The sequence below is a fragment of the Aspergillus ruber genome (assembly GCF_000600275.1).
Source record: "Aspergillus ruber CBS 135680 unplaced genomic scaffold scaffold00003, whole genome shotgun sequence".
Lineage (NCBI taxonomy): Eukaryota > Fungi > Ascomycota > Eurotiomycetes > Eurotiales > Aspergillaceae > Aspergillus > Aspergillus ruber.
Window position 1 is genome coordinate 23,748 of NW_024467299.1, and position 13,076 is coordinate 36,823.

Here is a 13,076-nt window from a genome sequence, read left to right on the forward strand (position 1 = left end):
GATCTCTCCATGCTCTTGCTGAGTCCCATTCTCTTCTTCAGTCCATTCCATGTCTTCTCTATTGTTCTTTGGGTTTGCTTTCATTTTACCAAGAAGCTCTTTCAAACTCAGTTGAATAACATGTGCCATGCATGGTACCCGAATAACTGGTGCTTGGTTTGGTATCTCAAGTGACTGAAGGGAGTCTTGGATACTTTCAGCCAATTTTGAGTTATTAGACGCATTATCAGTGGTGATGGTCAAGACCCAATTCTCAATCCTGTGCTTTTGCAGTAGGTCAAAGAGAACTGAGCCTAGATTGACTCCTGTATGTGTGCCATGAAGCGGTTCAAAACCAAGCAAAATCTCACGATAGTTCCAATCTGCGTCAATAAAGTAGCCCGTGATGGCCATAAAGGCCTGCTGAAAGGGTGAGGTCCAGCAATCTAATGCAATAGAGATTTTAGCCCCTGTGGGAAGTTTGTGAAGGAGATTGTGCTGTTGTGCTTCAACCATCTCTTGAAGGTGACGTCGGACTATATATGCAGAAGGGATTTCCGGTAAGGATGGCAAAAGTCGGGCCATCTCAATGAGGGCACGAAACTGCGGGTGCTCAACAAGTTGAAATGGTAATTGTAAGGCAGTAATGAATGTAATGAGTCTCTCCATCCAGGCTTGTGGAGTAAATGTAGGTTTTTGAGAGGCCAGATGTGCCTAAGATAAATAGAACTGTAAAGATAGAATGAACTAGGAGGAATAGATATATTGACATACCCCTTCTTGCATAAGTCTTCTGATGTCTTGTGAACGAGGTGCTACTCGCCGGCAATTAACCCCTTGCAAGAAATGTTTATTCATAGAGGATGTTCCACAATGGCCATTTGCTGGATGATTGAGGATTTGGTCGCATATTTTACACATAACCTTTGGAGACCCATCCTGGATAGAGGCAACCTGATGAAAATGTTTCCAACATTCAGCCTGGCGCTTATTCTCAAAGATATTCCGTTTCATCTGACTTCCAAACTCAGTGTTCAACCACCATGCGACGAATTCATTATTCACCATCTCTGTCCAAAGCAGGTAATTTTTCTGTTTCTGTGGGCCAACGCGTTCAAGAGTGCTGGGGATGGGGGGCGGTATTGGAGGCCGCGCGAATTCAGTGATAGATGTAGAATCAGACATCTGCTGGTCATATGAAACATCAGGAATAAATGACTGTGGAAAATCAGATGAGAGAGAAGGAAAACTCCCTAAAGAGGCATCCTCACAGATAGATGAGGCATAGTTATCAGAAAACTGAGATATTTGACTTTGCGACATCGTAAATGATAGTCAGAAATGATCAGGAAAGACTGGAAGAGAAATACTAGAGACCAATTCAGCTGGGACTGAGGAAAATAGCAAATTATTAGAATGAGCTGCTAACGCAAGCTGAATGAGGGGAATTGATACATCAATTATGATATATAGGGCTGTCTACCTACGTGTATGATGATTGGTTGGTGAGGTCCACCATAGTCAGGTTCACTCAGGTTCGAACCTGATAGAACCTGGAGAACCTGACCAAGAACCTGCAGAGCCTGACAAAATCACCCCTGGACATGGAGTTGGTCTGATTTTTGTGCAAGTCTTTAAGGGAATAGTCTTGTTGCTTCTGAGGTCTGAATACAGAACATACAGAGTAAATATAGGATGAAATGATATATAGCATTGAAGTATTAGTATCCTGATATGAGCTTCAAATGGGCCAATTTGATTCAAATTGTGGCTGTTGAAATATATTGAAAGAAATGTTGATGCATATGGTCTGTAAAGTGAAGTCCAAATATATATACTTCGCATCATACAACAGATCAATGACAGCTTCTACTGGAAATACCTATTAAGGGCATCGGAACCACTAAGTCAAATCGGATATAATATTTCCTATGCTAACTATTCTATATACAGATGTAATTCATATGATTTCACAAGAAATATGGCTACATTACGCTGTTCCTGGATGTAATGACCAAAACAGTGGTAGATTACAGTAAAAAACCAAGATGAATCATCAGTTTTGTGCGTTCAAAAAAGGAAACTCTTGGCAGAATTATGCAAATCAGGTTCTGTCAGGTTCGAACCTGAGTCGAACCTGATGGAGCCGCGATCCGAGTCAGGTTCAAATATTTGGAACCTGAGACCCTGAGGTTCAGGTTCGAGGTTCCGACTTTTGGAACCTGAATCGGACCATTTTGAGGCCTAGTGGGGCCAACAAGTAATTGACAAGTGTTTGAAGGTCAGACCGATTTCGAGCATCACTGTAAGACGCCAAATACCCAATCAAGTGACTTCACAACTACACAAGCTCCCATACGTAGCTATCTAATTGGGACCATGCTCGTTATGTGGTTAGGCCTCGATTGTTAGGCCAGAATTCCGAAAGTGTCCTTCCGCACTTTGCTTCCTTCTACCAACCATATCAACACGACACTCAAGAAACGTGCTGAAGCCTTGGTCAGGATTTTCTTCAAAGGATTGCCAATGTTGCTGGATAAAGGCCTTTAGCCCAGCAAAGAATTCCTCAATCGGATTTAAATCCGGCGAGTATGGGGGCAGATACACGAGCTTGACGCCTGCTTCTAAACACATTTGTTCAATCTCCTTTGAACGGTAGAAGGAAGCATTGTCCATGGCAATAGCAGAATTCTCGCCTGGAAATGGCTTGGTATACTGGAGTAGCTCGCGAATAAAGTCATTAAAGAAAGAGGCGTCCGTCGAGCCCTGATAGACACGGGACAAGACAATTCCATCCTGTGCATATGCTGGGAGAATCTGGCAGCAATGAAAGATGCAAAGCTTGTTGCTAATCGTACTGCATCTGCTGCTACCTCTGGCGTTGATGGAGATGGGTTTTGCTCGAACCAATGATTCTCCCATTCCTTGTTTTGCTTTTCTTGTTTGCTTTGATTGCTAGAGATATTCGTACGTATTGTGCGGGAAACTAGATCTTTCGGAGTCCATCAGGCTCACACTAGAGATGCCTGCAATAAATGCCTAGTCGATTATTGACGCCTAGATATATATTTTATTCCCGTAATGCATACGGACATGCAACCAAGCAACCGCAATGTCTCGTGCAAGCCATCAAAATCAACGAGACCTCGAATGGGGTGATCGTATTGAGAACAATCCAGGTACGCATATACGTCAAGGTAAAGGGGAAAAGAATAATTAATAATACCACCCAGGTTCTTCTCCTTCAACCACATCATTGCTTATCTCCCAAGCATCGACAGTTCCATATTCTGAGGAAAGAGAGCCAATATCCCAATCCACCACGTTGGTCGCAGATCCTGGCATAGGTCAATCTGAATGTCAACAGAACAAGCACAGATCGTGGGGGACTGTGATAGCTTTAGTATTTGCGATACTCGTTGCAGTGGGAATTCTAGTTGCCATGATTGGTCCGTTTATTGTATGAAGGTGATATCAATGACTCACCAAGAGCCACAGAGGTGTGCAGATACTACCCTACAGCTTGAGCCCAGGTCAACTGTCTTGCTTCGATTCCGGATGGTCTCCAGTTTTATTGGTATGTCGGTAGAGCCTTGTGACTGATGCCTGGGTGTTCAGTACGACTAGCTATTTTTTTTCTTTTTTTTTTTTTGCCACCTACCTAGTACCTAGCTAACAGCCCTATCTGGACCGGTATCAATTCAATTCTCAATCACATCACGATAAAGATATTACATATCCCTATATACATACACAGAATATCTGTTTGGCTGTGCGTGACCTCCGAGCTTGCATTAGTATTCTCTTTATTTGTGTCTAAATTATATAGAACTTAACTCTCTGATGCGGTTTTGCCAACGAATCTTTGATTTGATATTCCCTAAGCCATTCCGTGCTCCCGGAATACTAGTCCATATACTCAATGGTACCATACGATAATTCCCACAACAACGCATTGGCATGAGTTAAGGCTGGCTATCTAGTCATAGTTGATATCCTCGCTTAATGACCGCTATTCCCGAAGCGGAGAGGACAGGCTTGGCACAAGTTGAAGAGACTGCAAAGAGCATACAACACATAGAAGCCAGTATTATTGAGGTCATTCAGGCAGTTCCACGCCCATAAGGACACCCTCAGGCTTTGTTTACATCCGGATCGCTTTCGTCGTCTACTCATAGTTGACTAGGTCGCTGACTCAGCATCCCGCTTTTTTCATCAGTTCGGTGCTTGTCCTGCGCTCGCTTTTTTTCATTTTTCCTCTCCACGCTTTCGGTCGTCTGAAGTCGTGCTGGATTTTTCTATTTCATGTCTTTGTCTCTCTATCAATTTTCATTCTTTTCATCTTTCCTCCCCAACTTCTCTCCCCCCTTCGTCCTCCCTCTCAACGACCTAACCCCCGGTATCCGACAGTCTACTTACTGTGTCGTTTCTGTCTAGAGCTGCCACAAGACGTGCGCAGCTCCCCGTCACGACGTCTTCCACAAAGCGCCGGAAAGTTGTAGAGCCTCGCAAACCTCACTCCCAGCCGTTGGGTGTACCGGTTGCCTCGCAGGCTGGAAGACGTCACGGCCATTCGCCCTCCGATCCTCCCTCGTCCTTGCCACCGCAACAGCGTCCTTCCTCGCAAAGCCGCAGTCGAAGCTCCTCAACCTCTCCGCAACCCTCACGTTATATACCCGCTCATTTGCAGGACCAAGTGTTGGGGACCTCCAAATCCAAATCTGGCGCCCGTTCTTCGACCCCAGATTCGGTGGGCAGTTTACTCGATTCACCCTCCACCGCCTGCGCTGGCTTGACGCTCCACAGCGACCCGGCTACCGACATGTCTGGTTCAGAGAAGAGGGATGGTAGTGTCCCCCCTACCGATCGTGAATCGTCTCCTGGTGTTAAGCGCCCGGCGTCAGAGATCTCCGGACGAGACGTCGAGATGGAATTAGGATCTACGGAAACCTTGAACAATAATCATAATTCTAATAATACCGGTTCCGACAACGTCTATCCCGCTTCTTCCAGCATGTCTACCTACACCGCACCGACAGCTACCCGCAGAAACTCCCAGTCCCAAGCCGCCGCCGGGTCGCAAGAACACCTTCCGTCAATTGATGATCAGGTGGCCCAGGTGACGCTCGCTATGGCGCAACCATTGCGAGAGAAGCAAAAAGGATTTGTGCTTTCCATGTCGTGGATGAAACGGGTGCTTGCTCGAAGTTCGACCCACGGCGACGTAGTGGATAAGACTGCAGCAGAAGGAGAAATCGGGCCTGTCGACAATTCGGATATCGTGCTGGTAACCGATCCAACCATCTCTGGTTTTAAGGATGAGGCTGGAGAGCCATTTGTGCCTCTCCGCCCGGGTTTGCAGATGGCCGAGGATTTCGAAATCGTACCGCAGGAGGCTTGGGATTCGATCATGCGCTGGTATGGTCTGGCGGATCAGTCGCCTGCGATCGTCCGTTACGCCCACAACACGAACCCGACAGGCGACATGGAAAATATCCAATATGAGAACAACCCACCCATCTTTACCATTGTTAAGCTGCCGAACCCTGCGACTGGCACAACGCCCCAGACCATCAAAGACAAGAACGCTGCCCCGGTAAAAATGCTGGCAAGCCGACACACCAGCTTCCAGAAATGGTTAAGAGAAGCAAAAAGATCGGCCAATATTGACATGTCGACCAAGGTGCGTGTTTGGAGAGTTCTGGGCGGCCTGGGAAGCGCCAATGCGTCCACCACGATTACACCAGCGGGATCCCGCAGTGCCTCGCCGGCCCCAGCATCAGCAGTCGCCAATGCAGGTAACAATCTGGTGCTTGATCTCAACACCTTCCTCTCTCTTTCGGAGGGCGCTCAACGTGAAGTGCTTGAGGATGCGAAAGACCAGACCGCGAATGCCAATTACAACGGCCGTATGACCCTAGACTTGGCCGGACTAGGTGCCAGTGATGTCATCGTACTGGAGGAGAATGTCGGTGGTAAAAATGGCGAGTGGGTGTCGGAAGCATCCAAGCAGACCCTCAATCGCCTGGGCGTTTCTGCAAACAATGTGAAGAATGGCGTCACGAACAAACTTAAGGACAACAAGAAGAGTCCCGCGACCAGTGGCCGCTCCTCGCCGGCGCCAGAACCGAACAGAGGACGACGACGCAAGGATGGCAAGTTCCGTGGCTGCACCGGTCTGAGCAACCTCGGAAACACTTGCTACATGAACTCCGCTCTGCAATGCGTGCGGAGTGTCGAGGAACTATCGTATTATTTCTTGAGTTCGTACCTCCCTGCGATCATAACTGACGTATGATTAGCGAATCGTCTTTTTTGTGCTAACATACTCTTCTCTTCGCAGGCGATGTCTACAAGCAACATCTAAACCCCAGCAACCCACTTGCGCACAACGGTGAAGTCGCAAAGTCGTATGCTAACTTGCTCCGTCTGATGTATGATGAGGCGGGCCAGTCATCCTTCGCTCCGCGACAACTCAAGAACACCATCGGCCGCTACGGACCAGCCTTTTCGGGCTATGGACAGCAGGATTCCCAGGAATTCTTGTTATTCCTCCTTGATGGATTGCAAGAAGACTTAAACAAAATTCTCAAGAAACCATACATCGAGAAGCCTGACTCGACTGATGAAATGACGCACAACAGGGCAGCACTTGAGGAATTCGCAACCAAGTGCTGGGATATCTACAAGGCCCGCAATGACTCTGTGGTCACCGATTTGTTCGCTGGCATGTACAAGTCGACTCTGATTTGCCCTACCTGTGAAAAGGTCAGCATCATCTTCGATCCGTTCAACAACCTGACACTTCAATTGCCCATTGAAAACTTGTGGAGCAAGTCGATTTTCTATTTCGGTCTGAACAAGAAGCCAGTCTCCCTTGACATTGAGATTGACAAGAATTCGAGTATAAAATCGTTGAAGGAACTCGTAGCGAAGAAGATGGATTCCCAACCTGACCGTCTCGTTATGTCCGAGGTCTATAAAAACAAGTACTACAAGATGTTCGATAACACGGGCTCCCTTGCCGATCAGCAGATCTCTGCGAATGACGATATTGCCATCTTTGAGGTGGAATCAGTGCCCACGAACTACAACCCGGACAAGCCCCCGAGGGCCTATTTCTCCTTTAATCGCCAAGACGAGAAGATTCCCAGCTTCGATTCGCCAAAAGCAGACCGAATGTTGATCCCTATCTTCAACCGGGTTATTGGGAAATCAAGGAACAACAATCCCCGCAATGCCCAACGCCACCTATTTGGGGTGCCGAACTATATTATCGTCAACCGGGAAGAGGCCTACGACTATGACGCCATTCTACGGAAGGTTCTGGCTGTGGTGGACACCATGACAACCCGTGATATCTTCAACGAGCCAGAGCTTCTGGAAGATGACAATGAAGAAGAGGCAAACGCTGAGGATTCAGACACGGTTGTCATGAATGATGACGACGCGCAGTCTGCCGATTCTAAGGTTAAGACGTCCTCCGTGGACGGTGAGGATGGCATGGTGGACGTGTCGATGCGTGATGCGTCCGAGGATACAGATGCGCCCACTCCGCAAGATACGAAGTCTACCAGCCCTGACTCTAAGAAGGGCAGCATTTCCTTGGGCTTGCAGAAGCTCTTCGATTTGAAGATGCTCGTCAAATCCAATGAAGCCGTCCCAATGGGCTTTTCGTCCCTGGATGACCATAAGGAGTATCCCTCCATGTCAGGACGCGTGAAGGCAGCTGAGAAGGCTAAAAAGGTAGATATTCTTGTGGTCTTCTGTTGGTTCCGTTGTGCTAACTATTTAACAGCAGGCTGAAGAAGCATCTCAAGCCAACAACGCGGACGAGCAGGAGTCTGATCGCGAAGGAGGCTCATCCGACAGTGACAGTACCGACATGTTCTCGAGCGAAAAGCGCCCTAACGCCGCGAAGCCACAGCCGGAGGTTCGCCCGCTTGTTCGCCCGGGCGAGGGTATCATCCTGGATTGGAATGAGAAATCCCACGACGCCCTTTTTGGTGGAAACGCCAAAGACAAGACCTCTAAACGTGGTATGGGCACTTGGTTCGACGTCGAACACGTCCATGACCCAGAGCTGGACAAGCGGCGCGCCCTACGTCAAACGCGCAAGAAGAAGGGAGTGTCTCTCGATGAGTGTCTCGACGAGTTCAACAAGGAGGAGGTTCTCTCCGAGAATGATGCGTGGTACTGCCCCAGGTGCAAGGAGCACCGCCGCGCTAGCAAGAGATTTGAACTCTGGAAGACACCTGATATTCTTGTCATGCACCTGAAGCGATTTAGTGCTAGCCGGGGTTTCCGGGACAAGCTCGATGTCTACGTTGACTTTCCTGTGGAAGGTCTGGACATGAGCGGTAGGGTGGAAAATCCTGAACCAGGGGAGAGTCTGATATATGACCTCTTTGCCGTCGACAACCACTACGGTGGACTTGGCGGAGGCCACTATACCGCCTATGCTAAGAACTTCATGAGTGGGGAATGGAACGAATACAATGGTGAGTCTTTTTTTCCCCCTTGTAAACGTTTTCGGCACTGACAACTGACGTGGTCTAGATTCCTCTGTATCGAGACCCCTGGACCCACAAAGCGTGGTGACTTCTTCTGCTTATCTGTTGTTCTACCGACGTCGGTCAGTCCATCCGCTAGGCGGCAAGGCACTCCGAGAGATCACCGAGTCCTTCAAGAGGGATATGGATGATCCCGAATCTTCAGCGAACCCGCGGGCTTCATCTCCGTCGGGGGAAGGCCGGCGTCTCGGCGGCTTCTCCCGCAATGGGTCGTCGAGCGCTTTAGCCGGAGTCGGAGCAGCTCACCAGGCGGGAGTTGGTGGGGTGCGAGCCGGAACACAAGCGAAGAACGGGGATAATGAATTACCACCAGGACATTACCAGAATCGACAGGAAGGTATGCTTCTCGATGATGAAGATGATGAGGATGACGGGGGAGTCCCAACCCAGCGCCCGTGGCGCTTCGAAAATGAGCCCTCGTGGTCTTTCGGCACAATTACGGAAGCTCACGGCCCTTCACAGAGAACAGGAATGCTTCCACTCTCTGAGAGTAGTGATGATGAGGTCTTTGACGATGATGCTGCCAGCGACCGGGCGGTTGGAGGAGATAACATGAGTGACTCAGATATGCAGTTGGCCTCATTGACGGACGACCACGACGAACAGCATGGCGTGCCATTGCCTGGGACACCTAAGGATGAGGCACCATCGATCCAGGACATCCCTCCGCCATTGGATGCCGATGACGATGACGAACTTCCGGTGGTGGAATTACGAGTGAACGACGATGATCAGACGAATTCGGATTAATGGCATCATCGGCATTGAAATTTGTTTTCTTTTTGGACATGCGCTCAAGGTGGTCAGTGTGGTTACTACTGGCAAATGTTTATACGATTTCATTAATGAAGTCGACTGCTTGGACAGAGTTCGTTCCTCCTAGCACAGATGGGACAGACCCAAAAGAAGTCGGTTGCTTGCATTCGTTGGTTTGGATGGTGGCATGCTTTTGCTTTTCGAAAAGTTGTGATTATGCATGGGCGATGTCGCATGGCATTATTGTTTATAATTTAGAGTAGCTTATTTCTTATGGTGCGAGGGGAATGGACTTGCACTGTTCTTGCTTTGATCGTTCCTTCTCTGTTCGTCTAGTAGTATACTTGTCAGTGGTAGCCACCGTGACTGCCTGGATGGGAAAGGCAGTTACGGTGGCTACTTAGACCTCAACTACAAGAGTCCTCATCCTTCCCACTTCAGCATTCTCTCAACCAACAACCACCATTATCACCATCACTTGTTTACTCTTGTTTCAAGTCATTCATTCATTGAACGCACCTCGAATTCTTACCCGATTCATCCATCTCATTTCAACGCAACACAGCACAACACAACAACACCAGACGAAATGGCATACTCCAACTTCTTCCACACCAGACCCCTCCCACTGCTCCCTCGAACCCCATCTCCTCTGAAGAGGTATTACTCCGGAGCCAAGATCTCCAAGGCCACTTTCGACTTTGATTCCACTCGCGGTTCCACTCCCAGCCCTACGTCTTCTACGGGCCCGATTCCAATCCCAGTTCCGACTCGGATTAGTCCCAGCGTGGAGATACCCGAGATACATTTATCTCCGTCGCTCTCACCATCGCCTTTGCCTTCTCCGTCGGGGTCTGAGAGGTCCTTTTCGGTGCCGTCTGAGACTGGTGATGATCACAACCACTGCTGCCATGAGCAGTACCACTATCACGACTACGAATACGTTCATTGTCACGATCACGAATACGGTACTTATCTCTCTACCAAAGAGAACGAGAGCACCAACCACATCTACGCTTCCGCTCATACTTTTGATCCCACCACCCTCCTCGTCCCGAGAATGGGAAAGGACGACCGTCGAAGCTCAGTCCTCAGCGATAGCGAGATCAGTGTGTTAGATTTGGGCCCTAGTCTGAGTCCCACTGGCACTGGTAGTCCGACTGAAGTTGGTAGTCCGACTAGTCCTACTGGTGACGCTGAGGGGGTTCCGGCACCTTCAGTGACCGTGGGGATGGCTATGAGTCCGGTGGGTCCGGTACCTGGCATTTATGGCGGGGAGAACGGTCCGGTTGGCTCTGGATTCGGAATGGGGCTTGGGGTTAAGGAGAAGACTTATCGGGAATTGTCGACGCCTATTGCTACTGGTTTGGATGGCGGCGTTGAGACGGATACTTGGGATTACGGATATGGGTGTGGACTCCAGTACGACTATAGTTATGGGGAAGGAGATATTTTTGGTTTCGGCTACGGAGGTGACGGTTCTGACAGCCCCCATCCTCTATTGGTTATGCCACGGCTAGAACGGGATGGTGGTAGTAGTGGCAGGGCTAGTCACGAGCACAGACATACAGGCAAACCCGAAATCACCGTGGAGTCGCCGGTATTGAGGCCCCTGAGAACCACGCGGAAGGACAAGGCGAGACGGGCGGTATCTTTTTGGTCGAGGAGGGCTTTGGGGTTGTAATTCTTTCGTTTATTGCTATTGGTTATTGGTGTTAATGAATTACTCTTGTTTATCTCTGTTTTTTGGTTTGGTATATGGGAACTGGGTACTGAGAGTAAGATAGGTATCAAATGAATTATTATTATTTAATTGACCGGACTCTAGCTCTAATAGCTTACAACACAATAACACTTTTGTGTATGTACAATGTGGTTAGTTATTAAATATTGATCTTGCCATTTCCACATCAAAAGCTCTATGGTCTGGTGTCCGTGATGAAGGTAAATATGTACCGGTATAGATAGAAGACGACGAATATCGTCAAAAAATCGAATCGAAGTCGAGACGTAAGAGTGTCGATAGAGTGAGGGAGAAAACGGAAAAGAAAAGCCGTAGATCCCAAACAAGGTAGGAATGTCGAAAAATAAAAACGCCAAAAAAAACCCCCAACCAAATATGTAAAATCGAAAGGGCTCAAGAAACGAAAACGAAAAAAAAACTCGAGGACCGAGAAACCGACGTCAATCAAAGAAGGACAATTAAACTAGTACTGCGCAACAGGCCACCCATCCTCATACTCAAGTCTGTTCCAGCCAAACTTGGCCGTGTTAAAGTCATAGCTGACAGACGAATTCAGGTAATGGTAGTAGAGGATGTCGCCGCCGATATCTGTGAGGACGGCCTGGCCGCCGGGGGCGTAGACGTCACGGTTGGAGCCGTAGATGAGTTCGCCGCCGCCGTCGACGAGGTCTTTGCCGGATTTGTCGGTATAGGGGCCTTGGGGGTTGGAAGAGCGGCCGACACGGATGCTGTATCTGTTTTCTTTTTGTTAGTATAAAATACATTGAAGCGTGGATGGGGGAGGGGGAGGGGGTGTGGGCTTACTCGTCACCGGGCTTGGGGAGAGCCTTGGGGTCCAGATCGCAGCACTTTCCGTGGCTGTACCAGAGGTAGAAGTAGGGGAAGTGGTAGGAGATGAACGCGCCCTCGATCGGGTGCGAGCCGCTGTCATCCCGGCAGTTGGCGTCTGGGTTGTTACCGCCGGGGAACATGGCCTTGGGTTCAGCGGCGAGATGTCTGGAGTCGGATTTCACATTGTCGCCCAGGGAAATGAGATCTTCCTTCAGCGGTACCTGCCAGATACCCGACCAGTAGCTGCCGAAGTTCAGGTACGGCTGGCCGCTAGCGATGACGACCGACGGATCGATGGCGTTGGATGTGCTGAAGGGGTATTTCCCTGAGCCCTTTCCGGTTCCGGTTTGGATGATGGGACCATGGTCGGTCCAGTTTCCAGGACCGGGGTGATCGGAGACAGCAACACCGATGGCGCTGTCGCGGCAGCCAGCTTGCGAGACGCCGTAGTAGATATAGAACTTGCCGTTTAGGGCAATGGTGTTGGGGGCCCAGGGGGCGGTGCGGTCACCCTTGGGAATGACGCTGTCGGCGTCCAGGGCGTTGCCGAGACGTGTCCATGGGCCGTCGAGGCTGGGGGCGGAGTGAATGGGGATGTGTGTGTCGACGCCGTAAGAATAGTATGTGTCACCGCTGCGGACGATGCTGGGATCGTGGATGTTCAGGTCCGTTCCATGGGTCTGGGGGAAGGGTTCCTTGGGGGATGACCGTGGTTGTTGGATGGTTGCCGCATTGGCGAGGGACAGGATTGACAACGAGGCCAGCAGCTTTAGCTTTGATGCGATCATTTTGCTTCTTTCTTTTTACACCTTAAGGAATGTATACACGCAAGACAACGAACGACGCGGGGGTGGGATCAGCGAACAGAAACGAAAGAATGGAAAATCAGAACGAAGAACGAATGAATGAATGACTTTAACCTCAGGAATCCTTCACATCGAACGCAAATAGAGAAGAGAAATGGCCTGGCATGAGGGAAAACAACATGCTAAGTAGTGATTTGGTCCGGAGGGCGATCATGTTGACCAAATCCGTTATCGAGTCAGGGAGAAGCAAAGAGGGGACTTTTGGTTCATCGCATTCGTGTGACACATCCAGGGCGAATAATAGCAATCACTTTTTTTTTTTTTTCCTAAAGGAACTCAGATGGCCACTGAGTACTCTGGACAGCCCACATCCCCCCATGATGGGGC

The 13,076-nt window shown here is 49.2% G+C and overlaps 3 protein-coding genes across 3 annotated transcripts; 2 read left to right on the forward strand and 1 right to left on the reverse strand.

Moving 5' to 3' along the window:
- Positions 1 to 4,284: 4,284 nt before the first annotated feature.
- Positions 4,285 to 9,302, forward strand: EURHEDRAFT_512577 (putative ubiquitin-specific protease UBP12; the record flags this gene model as incomplete). The annotated part of the gene is made up of 5 exons (XM_040786076.1): positions 4,285 to 4,388; positions 4,417 to 6,242; positions 6,323 to 7,725; positions 7,778 to 8,480; positions 8,539 to 9,302. The coding sequence occupies 5 exons, from the start codon at positions 4,285 to 4,287 to the stop codon at positions 9,300 to 9,302; spliced, it is 4,800 nt and encodes a 1,599-aa protein (XP_040641985.1).
- Positions 9,303 to 9,897: 595 nt separating this feature from the next.
- On the forward strand, positions 9,898 to 10,992 carry EURHEDRAFT_399609 (uncharacterized protein; the record flags this gene model as incomplete). Its single annotated transcript, XM_040779941.1, has 1 exon — positions 9,898 to 10,992. One exon carries the CDS (start codon positions 9,898 to 9,900, stop codon positions 10,990 to 10,992), a length of 1,095 nt encoding a protein of 364 aa, XP_040641986.1.
- A 523-nt stretch (positions 10,993 to 11,515) lies between these two features.
- EURHEDRAFT_447999 (arabinan endo-1,5-alpha-L-arabinosidase) lies at positions 11,516 to 12,671 on the reverse strand (the record flags this gene model as incomplete). The annotated part of the gene is made up of 2 exons (XM_040783708.1): positions 11,516 to 11,786; positions 11,857 to 12,671. 2 exons carry the CDS (start codon positions 12,669 to 12,671, stop codon positions 11,516 to 11,518), a joined length of 1,086 nt encoding a protein of 361 aa, XP_040641987.1.
- Positions 12,672 to 13,076: the final 405 nt, after the last annotated feature.